The sequence below is a fragment of the Fusarium redolens genome (assembly GCF_020744475.1).
Source record: "Fusarium redolens strain MPI-CAGE-AT-0023 chromosome Unknown BKA55scaffold_20, whole genome shotgun sequence".
Classification (NCBI taxonomy): Eukaryota; Fungi; Ascomycota; class Sordariomycetes; order Hypocreales; family Nectriaceae; genus Fusarium; species Fusarium redolens.
Genome location: NW_025763683.1, coordinates 837,099 through 856,161, shown reverse-complemented (window position 1 = coordinate 856,161; position 19,063 = coordinate 837,099). Strand labels below are relative to the sequence as shown.

The 19,063-nt window shown below is 47.7% G+C and overlaps 7 protein-coding genes across 7 annotated transcripts; 1 reads left to right on the top strand and 6 right to left on the bottom strand.

Annotated features, from left to right (window-relative positions):
• Window positions 1-195: 195 nt before the first annotated feature.
• Window positions 196-1,176, bottom strand: BKA55DRAFT_680210 (P-loop containing nucleoside triphosphate hydrolase protein; the record flags this gene model as incomplete). The annotated part of the gene is made up of 1 exon (XM_046198209.1): window positions 196-1,176. The coding sequence occupies one exon, from the start codon at window positions 1,174-1,176 to the stop codon at window positions 196-198; it is 981 nt and encodes a 326-aa protein (XP_046043772.1).
• Window positions 1,177-2,130: 954 nt separating this feature from the next.
• Window positions 2,131-2,910, bottom strand: BKA55DRAFT_524474 (uncharacterized protein; the record flags this gene model as incomplete). Its single annotated transcript, XM_046188722.1, has 1 exon — window positions 2,131-2,910. A coding segment is annotated over one exon (780 nt), but the record flags the coding sequence as incomplete, so codon positions are not given.
• Window positions 2,911-2,934: 24 nt separating this feature from the next.
• On the bottom strand, window positions 2,935-3,843 carry BKA55DRAFT_494379 (uncharacterized protein; the record flags this gene model as incomplete). The annotated part of the gene is made up of 1 exon (XM_046186271.1): window positions 2,935-3,843. A coding segment is annotated over one exon (909 nt), but the record flags the coding sequence as incomplete, so codon positions are not given.
• A 5,341-nt stretch (window positions 3,844-9,184) lies between these two features.
• On the bottom strand, window positions 9,185-10,064 carry BKA55DRAFT_625097 (uncharacterized protein; the record flags this gene model as incomplete). Its single annotated transcript, XM_046196831.1, has 1 exon — window positions 9,185-10,064. A coding segment is annotated over exon 1 (675 nt), but the record flags the coding sequence as incomplete, so codon positions are not given.
• On the bottom strand, window positions 9,881-11,215 carry BKA55DRAFT_713966 (uncharacterized protein; the record flags this gene model as incomplete). Its single annotated transcript, XM_046200852.1, has 3 exons — window positions 9,881-10,086; window positions 10,196-10,742; window positions 10,790-11,215. 3 exons carry the CDS (start codon window positions 11,213-11,215, stop codon window positions 9,881-9,883), a joined length of 1,179 nt encoding a protein of 392 aa, XP_046043768.1.
• A 262-nt stretch (window positions 11,216-11,477) lies between these two features.
• BKA55DRAFT_524063 (uncharacterized protein) lies at window positions 11,478-14,708 on the bottom strand (the record flags this gene model as incomplete). The annotated part of the gene is made up of 3 exons (XM_046188694.1): window positions 11,478-13,387; window positions 13,456-14,448; window positions 14,633-14,708. 3 exons carry the CDS (start codon window positions 14,706-14,708, stop codon window positions 11,478-11,480), a joined length of 2,979 nt encoding a protein of 992 aa, XP_046043767.1.
• Window positions 14,709-17,661: 2,953 nt separating this feature from the next.
• BKA55DRAFT_713943 (uncharacterized protein) lies at window positions 17,662-19,018 on the top strand (the record flags this gene model as incomplete). The annotated part of the gene is made up of 5 exons (XM_046200851.1): window positions 17,662-17,832; window positions 18,000-18,277; window positions 18,329-18,386; window positions 18,518-18,628; window positions 18,677-19,018. 5 exons carry the CDS (start codon window positions 17,662-17,664, stop codon window positions 18,971-18,973), a joined length of 915 nt encoding a protein of 304 aa, XP_046043766.1. The 3' UTR covers window positions 18,974-19,018.
• Window positions 19,019-19,063: the final 45 nt, after the last annotated feature.

The window sequence follows — 19,063 nt, the reverse complement described above, 5'->3', positions numbered from 1 at the left end:
CACTGAGCGTGCTTAAAGGGTTAAAGTGAATATGATGAGCAGCGGCGAATATGTTGATTTATTGTTGTTTTTAAGTTATTTATTGTGCGGGGTATTCCATCCCGCAGAGTTACTTAAAGCATATTAGCTAGATTACTAATGCAGTTGTTTCCTGAGGCCGTGAAGATCATGCCTACCCTGCGACAACATGCTTGATTAGGCGTATACGATGACTCGCCCGTTGTTGTGCTGATGCAACCAATCCCGTACCGTCTTGACCGTCTGGATATCCTCTGCCTCTTCCTCGGGCCCTGCTTGCTGGCTGTTATTGTCCTGATGCTGATGCCTCGGCGGTGTTGGCTGTACTTCGATTACCCTGTACCGGATGTTTGACCTCGACGTTCGCGATCGGTATATCTTGACACGGTTAACTGGCAACTTGACGACCTCACAAAACCTCTCGACCTCGCTGGGCGGTAATGCTGCCGTCAAAAATACCTTCTGAACGCCCCATTCGTTTAACACCTGGCCCAACTCCATCATCTGCGGCCGGAATCGGTGCGTGCTGTCCAACATCGTGTGGCACTCGTCTATCACAACCCGATCTAATGCACTTCGCGCCTGCAACCGATTAACGAAATCGCTAAATCCCTTTGTCACGGCTGACTCGGGCGTCACAAACACGATCGGGGCCATCTGGTGCCCTTCGCGGCTGTTCCAAATGTACGTCCCGATTTCGCTCTTCTCGCAACGCCCATGCAAATCATCCCGCAACGATATCAACGGTACAATCACAATCGTCGTCCCGCCGTTGTCGTTGGCGCAATACGCAGGCAATAAAAACGACATGCTCTTGCCCTCGCCTGTGCCCGCGACCTGGATGATGGGACTCTCACCCCGTATGATGGCCCGGATCACCGCCTCCTGCTGTCCCCGGAATGTCGCCGACGGCCCCATCATCTGCCGTAACTGACCGGCGATGTCGACCTGCTGCAACCGTCTGAACCGCTGCATCTGGTTGTGCTCTCGCTCCGTGTCATACGGCGCCCGCTTCCGCCGAATTGCCGCCATCACCCCACCCTCCTCGCTGTCCTGGAACTCCAACAAACGATGCCACTGACGGCTAACCGCTCGAAACTTGTCCCGCATCGACGCCGTGCTGAACAACCCCTGCTGCAACTCGCGGGCGTACACCATCCCGGCCACGTGTGTTCCGTGCCCGGCCTGCAAATCGACCGGGCTGTCATCTAAATCGTCATCCTCGTCTTCATCCAATGTCGATTCCTTGAATACCCCATTTAAATATCGCCGGGCTATGGCGATGGCTATCTGTCTCCACGAACTGATGTTTAATACCACACCTAACAACCGTCTACTGTATCGCTGTATCACTCGACGGGCCCGGTCTGATGTTCACTTCCGTTCCTGCACCCAACTATGGAATCCAACGTCATCGGGGACATCGACATTATCCGTTGTGGCCATATCATGCACAACCCTGGGGCTGGGGCTTGGTGGATCGTTTCCCCTGGCACTGTCGTTGTCGTCGTCGTCGTCGTCGTCGTCGTCGTTACTTTTGCCGCTATTATTGTTCTGCCTCTCCAACTCGGCCTGCCTCCTCTCCCTCTCTTCCACTATGCTGTCTTCTGCCTTACGCACCACTTCGTCTGGCCACATAAATGCGCTCCGGATGGCGGCGTCCTTTACGATACCTTGCACCTGCTGCCAAAACGGCAAAACCAACCACATATACCACACTAATAACTCGCCTAATGCCCGTGGTAAATACCGGTGGATTACCTTGGCCTGACCTGTCGATCGGAATCCCTTGTGATATGACGTGACGAAACACATCATGCCGTTGTGTGCAAATATGTTGCGCACCTCCCCGTTCATCGTATTTTGGTGCCGGATGCCTAAAATCTCGGTCGCCCTTGCGGGCTGGCCGCCGACCATATGCATCAACATGAATAACCGCTCCATAAACTGGTTGACCGTCTGTCCGTATGATTGTACTGCCCTAGCCTGGAATGGCTTTCTGTCCTTTCTCTCATTATCAATCCAAACCTTGCGTCGTGCCTGGCCCTGCCCATGGGGTTGGGTATCGCCGATCTGGTTCATCACCCAATTCTTACCCTTCTTTACCCACTCGCGGTTGCGATCATCAGCTAAAAACGAATATCCCATCCGATCCTCACTGTGGTCGTCTTCCACCGCTAACCACGGGATCCGCGGCAACTGGTCCACGTCATCCACCATCGTCAATGTTGCTAAATGCTCTCTCGCCTCCCTTGTCAATGCGTGCAACATCTCCGTCAACTCGCCCATCCGGAACCGTATCTTTCGGTACTTGATGCGGTCGCCGTCCCAATCGACGGTCCCGCCTGCTGGCGTGTTGAACCGAATATACATGCCGTATGTGCGTGCCTCGTATATCCAATCCATCGGCGTCGACTCGGCGTATGCCTCCTTGGATGTCACCGTCATGAACCTCTGCACCTTTTCGCGCACAATGCGGAACATGCTGGTCGCCTCCTCCTCGGCGTCCTCCTCGTCCAAATGCTCATCCTGCTTTAACCGTGCTACCTCGGCCTGCCTCTCCTGATACGACTGGTATATGACCATCGCCCGTGCCACCTTGATTATGGCCGAATACATGGGCGTGTAATCCATTACATCCACCCAACCGCCGTCTTTACGGATCCCCAAAACGGCCAACCCGCTGATAATGGCGCTGCGATACTCACCTACCGTTAACTTATGGTCTAACAATGCAATAACCACCTGCAATGTCAATTTGTCCACCTGATCCTCGTCTAACGGGTTGGCTTCGGGATCTTCGATATGCTCCTTAATTACATCTTCCAACGTATCTATGCGATCACTCTGCTGCCTTGTTAACTTGAACCCGGGCCGCTCATCGTCGGCCATCTCCTCCGCGCGGTAAATATAACATATCAACTTGGACCATACCGCCGTGTACCGGGCCCATGTATCTTCTTCGACTCGATTATCAAATGGCCGCCGCGGCTTCTTGTTGACCTCTTTTCGCTGCACCTCGAATAATGCCTGGCTGCCGACGGTGCTGGGTGTGGCTATCATCCGTGCCTTTAACATGACGCGCATTAAACTGTCGTGGATTAACTGTAAAACGTGCTCTTGCTCGCCAACTGGGTCCGTCAACTGTCTCATGGCTTCTGGATCTAAACCCTGCAAATGGCCGGCCCACCCTACGCGCTCTAACCATACATTGGCGTCTATCTTTGCATCGGCGGCTTTGATGCACTCTTTGTCCTCTCGCTCGAACTGGCGTTGCTTCTGCTCCATGGCATGCATCGCCCGCTCCATCATGGCGGCCTCATCGGGCGTTTGGGTGGCCGGCGCTCTGAAACCGACCTCGAACCAACCGCTGCCCGGCCCGTTGCTAAAAAACCGCTGGCTTTGGACGCCGGTGCGCCACGGCACTTCGCTTGGGTCTATGGGCTGGTGCATTATCCTCCTTCCTCTCCCTCGCGGATTGCTCCATCTGTGCTCGTTGCGGTAATGCTCCTGCATACCTCGCGGGGTGCCAACCACAAATAAACACCCTTCCTCACTACAACCCAAATTGTCGGCTACGGGCGGTTGGATATGTGGGATCGGGTCGGTCGTCGGCGGTGGCTTTTGCCACGTTAATAACCCTCTTCGGTCTTCAATCATGCCGGGTAAATCCTCGACTTGCTGGGCGATCTCTCTCCTAGCGGCTGCTTTGATGCCTTTGTGATGCTTCTTTAAATGCGGCTCGACCTCCTTGGTGACATATGCATAACGGCATACTGTACAAATCACAAATGGAAACTCGGTTAATTTAATAAATGGTAACATCATGGCTTCTTTAATTTTCCTTAAATGTGAATAAATGGTTGTTTTTATGACTACCCGTTGGCTCGAGCCGGGGGGGGGGGGGGCCAACTAAGCAAGCTTAGTTGGGCACAAAACCGTGAGACATGCACAAAAGGGTGAGACAGGAGGACCTGATAAGATAAGAGATAATAAACTTAAAAAATGATATAAAAGAGGAAATAAGATAGCTAATAAATATTTAAAAATTATATTAATATAATATAAAGCTTATAGAAAAATTAGAATTTTAGTTTAGAATTTTATTAGCTTATAACGTGTATGATAAGCGAGTGGGCCAGACAAGCGAGTGGGCCAGAAATCTTACCCTTCAAAAGATAAACTATCATAAAAACATAATAAACTATCTAATCAATTAAACCTACTCATTATTCTCTTCCCTAGATATCTCAGTTACTACCTGACAGGTTCTTGCATTATGCCCAGTCTTGCCGCATATTCCACAATGCCTTTCCCTCGGTCGCGCCGAACTTCCCTGACCACCACTTCTCGACGATTCGGCCACTACCTGCGTATTAACATCTATCTGATCAATTAGTTCCTGACCTCCCCCTACTGTTAGTACCCCTCCTTTCTGTAATCGGGTTCTTTTTGCCCTGCGGCGTCGGCTTAGTGCCTCATTTGCCTGTCGAAGTTCTCGGTTCTCTGCAGATAATAAGGTAACCTTGTGATATATTCTGGTTGCTGCCTTTGCAAGAGACTTTGAAGCCTCTATAATTGACTCTGGGGAGCTACTTTTATGTCCTCTGATTCGCCTTTCGAGGTATTCAGATTGAGATTTTACCTCGCGGACTGTATTTGGGGTCTTTGGAACCCAAGAGGTGGATGCGCTAGCCTCCTCCTCAATAGGTGTTGGAGTCCGTAGCTTTACATCAAGTTTTGAGATCACATTTTCTGGGTTAAGAGGAACAAGCCCGGCTCCTCTAAAACCCCCTTTGATATTGCTCTCCGTCATAGTGGCTTGAAAGGCGGCATAAAAGGCCGGGAGGAACTCGGTCTTCGAAATATAGGTTATAGAGCTTTTCATCATATGCTCTATTTCTCGACTATAAGCCCTCTTAAGGGGCCCAAAGCACCCGACGTCAAGAGGCTGAAGTAGATGAGACCCATGAGCCGGCATACAAAGCGTAATAATATTGTTCTCCTTGCAATATAGCTCAAAGTCGACGGAATGGTGACTTTCGTGGCCATCGAGGATCAGAAGACGATAGGTACCAATTGTTCGCTTTAATGAACATCGGTTAAAGTGTTTTAGCCACTCGAGACCAGTTCCGTTATCTGTCCAGCCATTTTGGGTCGTGGCGATGGCCCAATCGCCCGGAATGTTGCATTCTTGATACCAATTCTGAAGGTGATTTTGGCCCGCAACCACGATGAACGGCTCGATCGCCCAGCCTGCTGCATTTATCGCTTGGATCACTGTAACCCATTCTCGGTTTCCAGGCTGTAATTTTTTAGGCCGTCCATGCCTCTCTATACATGTAATGACCATACTGGTTGAGAAAACGCCCATCATAAAGCCGGTCTCATCAAAGTTCCAGGTATCATCTGAGTGGATACCATACTTCGCGATCGTGTTCTGTACGAGCCTAAACCAGTTGCGAATAATAGTCGGATCTTCACATTTGGCCCTCTGATAGTCATATCTCCGCTGAAAACGTATCCTGAGTAGTGGTTGTCGCTTGACGAAATTCATAGCCCAGCGCGCGCCGACGCGTGGCGCGTCGCGGTCATCAAGCAGTCGATTAGCCATTTCTTCAACACCACGCAGTCGCGGGGGATATCCTCGCGAATCTAGGTCGATAATGAACTCAAGAAGAGTATCTTCTTCTAGTTCAGATAGCTTCCGTGAGTTAGGCATAGTATCGCGTCGAGATTGAACCCCTTGCTGGCGGCGGCGTAAGGTATTACGATTGACTGTGTAGATTTCTGCGGCGCGTCGGATACTTAGTTTTGGATTATCTTGAAGGGCCTGAAGTGCAAGATTAAGATTAGCCTCGTAGTTTGGTTGTGACATATCTGATTGTTGAGAACTAACTGATAAAGTAGAGAAGATGGAAGGTGAGGGATTTTTGGCCCACTCGCTTGTCTGGCCCACTCGCTTATCATACACGTTATAATAAATAGTATTTTAACATACTTATAAGTTAGTTAGAATTTTTAAAGAATTTTTATATATTATAAATATATTAATAAAATATAAATAAAGCTTAAAGTATATACTTAAAGCTAATATAAGCTATAAGATTAAGCTTTAAGTATTTTAAAATATTTATAATATAAATATATTATATAAAAATATATATAAATTCTATAAGCTATATATAAGCTTTAAACTTAAAGTATATTACTTAGTAAATCCTTAAAATTTAAAAAATAAAATTCTTAAGGAAAATATTATAAATTAAAATAATTAATTATAAAAAAATCCTATAAATATAAAAAAAAGTATCTCTAAATAGTCCTTTTTATAAAGAATATTTAAAATCTTTATATTAATTGCTAATTAAGCTAGATCTTATATAATAGCTATAATAAGAGGAATTTTCCCTGTCACGTGACTTTTCCACCCAAAATTTGGTGTGATCCGTCTGTCTCACCCTTTTGTGCGTGTCTCACCCTTTTGCGCCCAACTAAGCTTGCTTAGTTGGCCCCCCCCCCCGGCTCGAGCCAACGGGTATTTACTTAACGTGTTTGATAAGCGAGCGACGCACTGCACGGTACAGCTAAAAATAGCTTATCCTATAGTAATTTAAACCTTAAATAAAATAGCTAAAAATATAGAAAAAGTATTTTTAGTAATAGTATAGTAATAGCTATATTATATATTTTTCCTAGATTTTTAAAGAAATTCCTTTATAAAGAAAAGCTTACTTATACAGTGTACTTTACAGTGTAAATAGATTTTAAAGTTTATAGCTATATAGGATTTTCTTAGATTTTTTAAAAACATAAAATATCTTATTTTAAGACTTATATATATGCTATTAAAATTATAGCTATTTTAGGCTTAGCTTGGATTTTTAAAGAGTTTTTTAAGAACCGGATTTAAGGTGTATAGGGTAGTGCGTCGCTCGCTTGACTGCGTCGCTCGCTTATCAAACACGTTATCTTGATTTTACCCTTGTTAAACTTGCTTTTGTTGTTGCTATGATACGAAACCTTAAATGTTGTCTAACTCTTGAACCTGGGATCGAGCTGATGACTAATGTGACCCGCTTAACTCTGGTCTCTGTTAACTCCAATCGATCAATGTAATCGAACTTTGACCCGGTCCTAATGCCGCAATTATGATTATCTCGGGCTGAAACTTGAACTGTGAAGTGGGCTCAGTGTAATAAATTGATGCATCTACTTGAAATGCATTTTATCGACTAAAAGTTGGGGGTGACCTGAATCCGTTTGGGTTAAATGGATTCAGGTCGTCTGTTCATTAGCGCCGTTTTTTTTATTATGGGAGTTTAAATGGATTCAGACCTGAATCCGCCACGCAGCTAGGATAGGTTCTCGGCGTCGTTTGTCATACGGGTCACCATGTGGCGAATGTCCTCCATCAGGATCGGCTTGCCCATAAAATACATCATCTCGCCGTGTTTACTCCAGGACACCATTAGCCGGCTGCCCGTCTCTTGCGCGATCTTCCTTCCGTACAGCAGCAGGCTGAGCGTATAGCCCATGGGAGAGTATGTTGCTTTGCAAAGCCAGGCGTCTCGAACCTGGGCGAACCGTTGCGAGAGGTCCGTCATCCCGGCCCGCTCCCGGGTAGGTATAGCCCACTCCGCTCTTGTAGTGGTTCAAACAGCAATATCACCTAAACCCCCAGCCTTTCAGACCCCATCTCTAGATGAGGCTGTGACGCAGAAGTAATGGATAGCTGACCTGGGAGCCGTGAAGAAGGTCTGTATTTGGACGCTAGACCAGAGTCCTAAGCGGTGTCCTATCTCCTTTACTCCATGAACCTGATTGTGATGTACCTTTAGATACTTCCAGCTTTTAGTTAGGAATCCACATTGCATACATGCAAAGCCGGCATGTAGAGGTAGGCCCTTAATGGCTGGGATTGGGTTTAGTGGGCTATGTGGGAAACTATCCTTGGATGGTCCCTGTAGTTCAAGCCCGGTATAGTGGGACGAGATGGCACGCCGAGCCTTAGCATCAATATGGGCATGCTGAGCTTTTAAGTGACTGTCGAGGTTTGATACAGCATAGCCATGAGTCTTGCAGACTAAATATCGGTATTCTGGGTAGTAAAGCAGCTCGTCTGCCATGGCCTTAACCCAGTAGTCTGCGCTGAGTGCTAGGCCTGGGTCTGCAGTTGGTCCCTTATCAGATGGCGGCCATTGAATCAAGGTATTATCATGTCCCGGGTCCATTTCGTTGGCAACTTTTTCTATAGTCATAGTAGGGCTAAGAGATGGGCTGATGTTAGCTGCGTTGGCGTAGCTTCCACAAGAATCAGCCACTTTATTGCGCTTTGAAGCAATTTCAAGTACTTTAGTGGAATTTGGGGACCGTGGGCGCCTTCTTGGGTTAATTTCTTGCTGGTCCTTGGTATTTGTCCGATCTAAGATGACAGCATTACCACTGTATCCATCCCCTAGCCGCAGGAAATCATGCCACCTTTTCGAGACACGTAGATATAACTGCAGGAGAGCGGGTTGCAGTTGATTCGGAAACGCGCCATCGAGCCCATATGTGATTGACCTCTGTAGTTGCATATGACCGCTCTGCCACGCATATGCTGTATCCGCGTCTCCGTATACGGCATGCCTGCTGTGTCGGTTGAAACTTTCCGAAATATCCCGAACATGCCTCTCAGTAATAGCTATGGAGAGCTGCCGATATAATTGGACTCCAATTTTAATGGAAATGCCAGGGGTTGCTTGGCTAAGCTGCTGAAGCTCTCTGGTTAATACGGAGGTGGTCCATGCCGACTTGGTTCCAGCCGGAGTGAACAGTAATGGAGCTGTGGTGTGGTTCACGAAACAGACGCGCAGAAGCATATATGTTAACGGCCGTATATAGACGAGATACCGATACATAATATCCGTAACTTGATGAGGCAGAAAACGGACAACATAGAATTCGTTATTGGTGGTGATTCGAGTCTTATGATGCCTTGTGACTAGACAAAGTCGCCCACCATATAGGCAGATGCCACGGAGCTGTGAAGCTGTATTGCCATGCTGAATTGTTAAAAGCTCTGTTGCACGTGCACATTGTCCCGATGATAAGTGGCATAATAGTAGGATCATCCGGAGGAGATCGTTATGTGCATCGATATAGCTGCAGACTGCTTTCTTATCCCAGGAACTGCATTCATTCTTCCCAATAAGAGTAAGTAGATTGACAGGCGAGAGGCAGGCTTTCGTAAGGAGCTCTAAATAAGCATTTGATATCCCGTTGGCCGGGTCAGAGACAAAGGAATACCCAGCCGTAGCCGTCGAGAGTCGGTCCCGCAGCGTTCTGAGATCGCGGGTTGGAGGCACCCAGTCATACATCAACCGCTCACACTGGCGGGTTGCTGCCTGGATTGCGCTGTGGGCCAGGGTCCGAAACCCATCCATAGTAACTCGAAAGCACCCATCCCATGATATCTCCTCCCCATCGTCGCTCCATTCGAACTGGATTGTCGGGCCCTCCGATCGACGTAGGGACTGGCCGTAGGCAGCAAGACTGATGAACTCTCCGAGTGGCGATAGCGTTCCATCACACATCTTCTTCTTACGGACATTATTTAGTATATCTAGTTGCCCATAGCGAGGCCTTTCTGACAAACTAATGTAGTCATGTGAGAATCTTGGCAGCACTGATTCCATGATGAGAAGCCGAGTACAATAGATCAGGCTGGATAGGATGCTAGTGAATTGAGCTGGGCGGAGGAAGTTGGCCCCTGTAGGCAATGTAAGTCCGCATACAGCGCTGAAGTAAACAAGCATTGTCGACTTTGAGTTTCCATCTGCAAAATCCTCAGTTGCCATAAACAGGCAGAATTGTAAGACTAGGTCGGCCTTGGGGTCTTGTGGTGGTGGTGATGGTGGTAGTGGTGATTGTGTAAAATATGCATTGGCGTCTTTGTCCTCTTCCTTATCCTCGTCCTTCTTGTGTTCTTCTTCCTCCTCTTCCTCCTCCTCATTATCTTCATCATTCTCACCCTCATCCTCGTCCTCATCCTCGTCCTCATTAAGTAAGGGTACATTCTCAAAACTATCATATTGTTCCCATACAGAATCATCCCATAAAGTCTCCAATGCCATCCTCTGAGGCTTAGAGAGTGTTCTTTGACATAGATGTCTAGTAAGCGTTGGGGATAGACGCCAGAGTCGAAACCAGAAGCACAGACACTTTTTAAACCGTTGTCGGTATCTTCTCTCTGTACCAGGCTTAACAACTAGCTCAAATGGACGTTTATAGGGTCGGTCAGGATATATACCGCGAAGCCATCGCCGGAGAGAAATGTCAGTATGCTTGATGGTATCGTTTGAGCGTTCAAAGAGACGGTCAAGGGCGGCCATAATCCGAGCAAGCTTGTGCTCGTCCTCTTGACTGCTTATTAGAGCCTCATCCTTGTAATTGGCAAGCCATAGGGGCCCTGAGTTATCCTTGAGAGGGCACTGAGCCATCGCGATGATTAGGTCTCGTTGTGTGTTGCGGAAAGTCTCCTCCCAGCCAGTTCGGCGCATCCAGTTTGTCAAGAGGGTAGCATCAGTTGCGCTTGTTGGCTGGCCAGTAGGTTGCGGCAGATTACCTCCTACTTGTTGTTGGGAGAGATATTGCTGCTCTCTGGCATAGAGTTCTTTGGTAAAGATTTGTATAGCTTCTGGCGCCTGGTATATGGTGGCGGGCGTGTGTGGTCCCTGGGGCTGCCCGCCGTATAGATGAACCGTCCAGAACGCCCAATGTTGCTTACGGTCCAGGTCTGGAGGCTAAGTCGGTCCAGGATATGGTCCTGCAGCCAGTGACTCTTAAGGAAGCCGCATCCTCTGCTATGCTGGATATTCTGGGAGTGGACTTTCTTTAAGTGCCGAGTGAGAACCTCGAGGCTAGTCGATCGGAGCCCGCAATGTCTGCAGGCAGCGCCTTGCTGGATGCGGAGGTGAGGGTGGGGCGAAGAGCCATCTAACCGCACCGGCAATGTCTCTGGGTCTGGAAGACGAAAGGTCCGGATAAATGGGCCAAGCCCTCGGCGAGCCGGCTTGGAGATGCCATGCCGCTCTCCAAGGTGCCGCGAGATACAGTCCCCATCAGCCTTAAGGGCGAACTTGCATTGAATGCATATAATTGCTGGCTCTGGCTGATTGAGGTAAAGTCCAAGGTTTTCAAGCTGCTCAATCATAGCTTACTTTTAGCAAAAAATAAGATAGCTAATTAGGAAGGAGGGAGGAGAAAATTACTGACTGATATTAAGGCTTAGTAGAGTAGGAGGGGAGGAGAGGGAAAGCTCTTTTATCTCTCTCTCTCTTTACTTTAAACTTTACTCCTATAGAAGGAAAGGGAAAGAAAGGGTAAGGGGTATAGTTAATAGGTAGGGGTCCCTTAATGGTAATTGGCTGTATTGTTGAGAGGTGGAGAAAACGGGACCCATTCCCAGATGATCCCTATTTTACTTGGGAGATGAGATGGATTTTGGGAATGGGCCCCGTTCCCAGGCTGGTAGCAAACAAGGATGGTTGGGATAAGGTGATTGGTGCAGAAGCGGGAATGGGCCGCGTTCCTGATGGAAATACATGGTAGGTGTAAAGTCCAAGGATCTGCTGGACGAGATCAAGTGAGGAGGATGAAGATGATGATGAAGGCTCAGCTACCTCCTTCGACGCCTGTAGAAATATGTGATCAAGCGGAAGCAGAAAACGAGCCGCTTGTGTAGATACACATTTGACCACTGTCTCTGTTGGAAGCACCCAAAAAGGACAGTGTTGCTCACTGGTTGCGGAAGTGAAGGGAATATTCCAGCATATTGGGCCGGTATGAGGGTTTTGGTCAGGGTCTAGCATACCATCGGCCCACATGGCGAGGGTAACATCGAGACGGAGGGTGACCTCTTTCCGGATCCCAAAATTCGGATATCGTTTCAAAGTAGCAATAGCTCTCATATGCCGCTTATTGGCTTCCCAGGCATCTACAAGACGGGAGCGGTTGAGCTGCGATACGAAGGCACGCTGGCGGTTTTGATCCGTAGCCGCTAGATCTTTCAACATTGCCTCGTCAAAAGCCAGAAGCGGCAATAATCCTGAGCTGAAGAGCTGATAATCGCTAAACATGACCCCAAAGAGGTCTTTGCTACAGTTATATGCCTTGGCCCGAATGATGTCAGGTGCTCTAGCCTCAGGGTGGCCAGGGTTTGATGCCCGACTTGGCTTTGCCTTTGCATAGTATGTTCCCACGTCACGAAGAAGATATGACCGATACTGGTCAGCAACTAGAGAGGCTTCGGGGACTATACCACCCAGTTGGTCATGGAGGTGCTCGCAACAAGCGCTTTTCCACAGAAGTGTCCAAGGCTCGCCTCCATGATGGATCAGCGATGGAGACGATGGTTGACGAACGTGATCTCGCATACCTACATCAAGCCAGCAAGAGTGCATGTCAATCTGATTTGCACCAAGCCCAGCCAGGACGATGTCCCGAAATAGAGCCAAGCTTTCCCCAAGGGTCTGCGATGCAAACGTATTCTTCAGATCGTGTGCTTGGAAGAGTAGACGAGGGTTTCCGAAGTATGGAACAGCGTCTCCTCTCCTTGTTTGCACACGATGCATGTTCGCTTTCTCTACTACCGATACCCAGAAGTCTGCAAGGTTTCTGGCGGGGATGCTATAGGACAGGCGAAACGCTCGGCTCTCATCTTCGGCGCTCCAACGGCCAGCACCTGGTTTCTCCTGGTATGCACGAGACTTAGCATATAGGAGGTCGTACGAGCTGGGTATCTCTTGTTGCACATGATCAGGGACCGATTCAAAGATAGCCGGAAGGATAATCTCGTCGTATAAATCCTTAAATCGTGCTAAGGATAGGCTGTTAGCAGAAGCCTTTGTGCGCGATCGAGCTCCGTTGGGGAAAAACAGCAGAACGGAGAAACGAACGCCGGTGGTGGTAAAGGTGCCGATGGAGGTGTGTCGCGTATGTGCCAGGTCCAGACCGTGAGGCTGTATCACTTGAGCGGTGGATATGTTGCTTTTGTAAGCCGGGAAAAACGAGAGTCGAAAGTGACTGGGGGCTCGTATGGCGGACAGACTCTTCGCCCCGAGCCAGATGCTATCGACATCCCATTGTCGCGCGACTGTCACGGAGCCGTGGGGCAGCGAAGCCTGTGTCTTGTGCAACGATAAGGGTTCGGCCGGTTGGTCAGAGAGGAAGCTTCGCCACTGTGGAAAGGAAGCACGCGGATCACAAGCACTATCGCGTTCTGCAAAGATAGTCGGCAAAGGAGGGAGAGTATGGCTGATATATTCGGTATATTCCTGTAGTGTTTGGGCATTTTCTGGCTCGGCATGCTCGTGCGAACTCGGGCCTGTTTGAGATATATATCAGTAAGTTCTAATAATCTTGGGGCAGATAGATGATGAATCTGTGACATACAGTTGCATTGATGGCTAAAGAATGTTCGAAGTACACGATCATATATGTCGCCCTGCTGGCGTAGGAAATCAGGACCACCAGCCGTATCTTGTTCATTAATCGCTTGAAGATAACCGCTGAGGATGGATTCATCTCTACCCACTGACGGTATTGAAGATGGACTGGACAACGGCGAAGGTAATGAGGCTGGGGGGCTTGGCGTTGACGAAGAAGTAGAGCCTCTTCGCTCAGGTAATTGACTGCTGTGCCGAGTAAAGTCAGGCAATGAGGGTCGTGTTGAGATCGATAGGTCTGATATGGCATCGTTGTCGAACCCGAAGCTCTCGGATATGCCACCATCATTGCCATCCTCTATATTATAAGCAGTAAGATGGCTTGGGGATGGTGGAAATAGTATTGGTTCAACCTCGGACTCAGGGTCAGGCTCGCCATCTGGTCTGCATTCCGGTCCAGGCTGAGCCTCATTGGCAGAAATGGATAAGGCTGGGCCATCATGCAAGGTAAGGCCTGAGAATTCGACCGTAGGCGGGAGTTCTTGAGTGATGCCGAATTGTTGGACGATTTGTTGTGCCTTTGTAAGGTACTGTTGGTCGCGGTGTTGTTGGACACGGAGACGCGTTCGCGCACGCGGCGACAGGGCAGGGTCCTTCTGAGGACGACCAGGTCTATAAATGGCCTGTCGTTCGACTTGAATAGGAAGATATAGGCTTGAGGGTTCGGCAGCCGAGGTAGATTCTGCCTCATCCTCTATAGTTGCGGTTCCAGGATATTGTGCCGCAATGCAGACGGCATGGGAATCTGCATATTGGCCGATCGACTGTGTAGATACATCCGGTTGCAGGGTTGTTTCGTCTACTTGTATTGTCGGCGGCTCGTGCGTCGTTGTGATCAACCGATTAGGGGATGGGGTTCGGCTTCTTCGGAGAATACCAGAGACTGGATGGTCGCCTACTTGGTGTAGGGTAATGTTATCGCGCTGTTCGTTACCATGTGCTGTTAAGTCAAAATGTCAGCCCGAAGTTGAATTTTAGACAGAAAAGATGCATACTGAACAGAGAGCTTTCTTCTTGAGCTGTTTCCATGAGTGGGTTTTCCGGAAAATTCGATGGGTGGCTGCTTATGACATGAGGATGAGAACCGCCCGAAAGTGTATCATTGTTCTGACGGGCTGCTGAACGATATCGCCTCGACCGGTCTCGCTCCCGGGCAGCCTTATCTGCCCTTTCTTGCGCTGATAGTGCACGACGACCCATGGTGGCGTGTATACAACGACTTTCTGTGAAGCTGATAACTATGCTCCTGGGCTATATGAATAGCAACGGAAGCTTTGTTGGACTGCTTGCTTGCTTGTTTTGTTTTGGTTATATCTACATCTGCTTACAATGTTTACATTCGTATGGATAGAGTTTCATGGCAACTGATTTTACCTTTCCTGGTCTGTCAATGATAATGTGAAGAGAGCGTTATCACAGGTATCGGTTCTCATGATTGGCTGTTCTTGCAAGGGGATAATTAATGGAGATTACGAGGCGCGCAATGCAGGGGTGAAACAGCCAATATGACATCAACTGCCGGCATTATTGCGCTGACTTGGTAGAATGTCTTTCGTCTTTACGTCTGAGTCCAAGACTGGTGCAGTGAACAGTATTTCTGGAGAAGAAGAAGTCTAATATCTGACACTTGCTTCTATACTAAGAATAATAGTATTATATATGCTCTTTATAATCTGATAGTTGCGTTAAGAAGATAATGACTACTGTATCCTAACAACTAGACTTGCTGTCTCTTCATGGAATTGACTTAGCTTGTTTTAGCTACAGACTGCTGATACATTTGGGGGGCATCTTTATGATTGGGAATGATTTTCTCCCAACCCTGAGCATCACGTGCTTTCGTGTCACCTCTCGGGTTAAAACATTAAAGTGAAATCATCGTACGCGTTTATTCTTCATCGCATTGGCTCCAGGAGACTGACAAGGGTACCGTACGCGTTTAAACGCAACGACATTGGTCGCCGCTGTGAGCCATGAACAAGGGTGTAATGTTATTTCGTAAGCAGCATTTTGACAGGCCTGAGTCTCGAACTGGATTGATGATGGAATATGGCAGAGAAAAGAAGATAGAAGGCGCGAATCAAAATTAAAATGGATTTGATACTTGCTAGTTATTCAATTACGCCTTGGACTACGGTTTTATCTACTTTTTATATGCTTGTCCATTATGGTTGATTTTTGGCGGATTTTAATTGTCATTTTCTGGTCGACGCTCGAATTTGACAGACATTCACGATCCTACCAACCCTGGCCCTACTTACTTAACTGATATATAGATATATATATATATCTGACTTCGCCTTGGGCGGACAAATTGGACAACGAAACGATAATGGAGTATTACACCCAATTGCTTTCTATTCACACAAGATGCATGGGGAAGAACTCAATTACCCCATCTACGACAAAGAATTCTTAGCTATTGTCAATTGCTTCAAAGAATTCAGACACTATCTCAGAGGAAGCAAGCACCCTATCAAGGTTTTCACTGACCACAAAAATATCGCCTATTTCGCTACCACGCAAGAACTAGACTAACTCACCGCCACCCCACACACCCCCCGTCCCCGCACACCCGTGATAGCATCACAACCGAATCCGTAGATGACTTCAATTAATTCTACAATAACGAGTATTTATTCAATTTAACTGAGAGTTTGGAAACTGATTTATGAATATTGTATCTGCAGTCTGTGTTTTTGGCGGATTCTTTTTACGTTATTTTCTCTTACTTCCCTCGATCTGATGTAGTATGTTCTTTTCAGCCTGATCACGAGCCGAGATAATCTGTTCAATCTCAGGGAAAGCCTTATTGGGGTCAAATTAAACGGCGACTCGGCCAGTGGGCTCTCTTGCTGCTACTAACGCCTTCAGTACTGCTTTTTCCTCCTCTAGGCATTAAATTTAACTGTTCTTCTGGTCAATACATTTTATCGCCTTCTTTATAATATAATTAAAGTCGCGAATAAAGGTATTTCCTTGATGACCTATTTTTAAACAAGACAATAGACGCGGAAGGCTGGAATAGCTCTAGTGGTGTTGGGAACAGTATGTTTATATGAAAATTGCGTTTTTCTGTATTGAAAGGCACGATGTCGTGCCCCATTCTTGGCTCAATTTCAGGTCTTAAAGATCTCGCTGCTGTAGGCACTATATGCCTGCGTTCCTTCAAGTATTTAATCCACATTCATCAATTAAATTGAGAAGAATTTGTGTGGGGATTTGGTTGAAAATACTTTATGAAAATATTTAATCCGAAACGTGCTCCTCGTGTGCTGATATTATTACATGACACAAGCGGTGTGACTGGCTTTCCCAAAGGTTATGCCGCGTAAAGGAATAGAAAGAAGCGCCACATATTCAAATAAGAAAGAGAGTCGGATAAGACGGTAGCCTGGGCATTGCAGTGGTTAACAAAGAAATTCCATATCAGAGACGAGAAAACAAAGCTAAACGCCAGCCAGAACCACGTAGATATTGACTATTGGACTGGCTGGTCTGCTTACTGTCATCTGCGCATTATGTGGCTTAAGTTTATAAAAGTAACGACTTAATAACGAATGGAAAATAGGGAGAGAGGCAGAATTTCGGGGGGACGGCTATGTACTCCGGGATCTTTTTTTCTCCTTTCTTTTTTTTTCTTTCTCTAAGCGGGGAGGGGTCCTTCTTTATTGAATATTATCAGCCGCGGTAAATCCGTGCTGGCTGAAGAGGCGCTTTTCGCGTGTAGGTTATTTGCTTCTTCAATTCTTGATATTTCCGCGGACCCCTGTAAAGCTAGGCCACATTGGTAGTTGACAGATCGATTTGGTTGTCACGCCTAGCCAGTGACATCTATCTGATCTGAAGTCCAATATAAGAACTGCCGCAACATCCTCTCTTTATTGTGTCAGTCACGCCCATGATAACAATCAGTTCGCTCACAGAGCAGCCATTTTGCTACCATCTCTAGACAAACCGTCTTCCTCAACCATACCGGTACCCGTATCATCAATATCGCTAGTCCATCTCAAGCGACTTTTTCAGAAGACTTTATCAAGCACCCTCCTCCTACGGTTATAGCAACCCTTACTACACCGACCACTCACAATAAAACAGAACCAGTTTATATTCGGACTATTCTCATCCCTCGTCCCGTGCTCAGCTCTCCAGCATGACATCTTCTGTTGAGCCCCGAAAGCATGCCGACTACCATGTGTCTCCGAACCGGCAGTCACTGCCCTCCATCTCAGAGTTCATTCAAGATACTAAGCCAGCCGCTTATACTCATAGACCTCTCTCTAGCGTCCAGACTGACTCCAGACTTTCCCTGCCTCTCGCATCTGTCCGTCTACCGCTACCCAAGACAGGGAAGAACCCATCTTTGCATCAACTTCTCTCGACTTCATCCTTCCCTCCCCGACAACATACCCTATCTGCCTTTTCGGATCCTCTACCGCCACCTTTCACCAGCCTTCCATCACCTCTTCCTGTCTCTGACTGTTGCCAGAGTCCCTCAGTCAAGGCGGAGATTCCATCCCAGCATCGCCAACCCCAGCAGCAGAAGACGCAGGAGCCTCATCCTCCTTTCAGACAAGGACATTCTCACTCAGCTCCACCATCCCCCCCTCCAGATCCGGTTTCCTCTCAGCCCCGCTCACTACCTCCTGGCCAGATACCTCTTGCCCTTATCCGACCCCTCCCAGACACGACTTTGCTACTCAAGCCGGATATGATGCCTCAGTCAACAGACACCCTAGGAGCTGGAGCTACCGAGATTCATTAATCAAGTGAGTTAACATAAACCCCGATGCAAGGTCGGCAAAACTAACTATGTCTAGATTAGTTCCTCATCCCGCATCATTCTTGACTGTGCTGAAACGTATAATCGAATTGCTTGTGAGCAGCACGGGCTCACGTGATCCCGAAAGGCTGCCGACAGAATGGGAACTCAGCAACATGCTCAGTAACATGGAGCACATCAAGCGTTCTCTAGAACATATTGAGGACTTGGTGCAAACATCGATCAGAATGAGCGGGCTCGTGAAGGAGCCAAGATGAAGGAGGAGAACCATGCACCTGTTTCTGTATATGCTATGCAGCCCTCATCTGGCACGACAGGAACCACGAAGCGACTGGCAGTAAGTTTAGTTATTAGAGGGGGAAACATAAAACTGACGTATTGACAGTGTGCGTCCCAAACTGGCAGATGCCACAAATGCGGCCGGACTCAGACCCCTGAATGGCGCCGCGGACCCGATGGAATAAGGACACTGTGTAACGCATGCGGCTTACACTATGCCAAACTAAAAAGGAAGCATCAAATCAAAGCAAGTTCGATCCGTCCGGAACCCGAAAAAGCACTTCAGCTGCGAGGCTCAGAGTTGCTGCAGGATGGCTTAGGCCCAGGAGCCGCCATTCCGTGTCATTTCTCGACTACAGTACAGATATTCTCAAAATCATCTACCATTAAGAGATCATCCTAGGGCACTTTCCCGTTGATGTTTAATGGGTACTCGAGGCTAGCCTCGCTCATACCACAATCTTTCCAACAACACGTAATCCAGATGCGTATG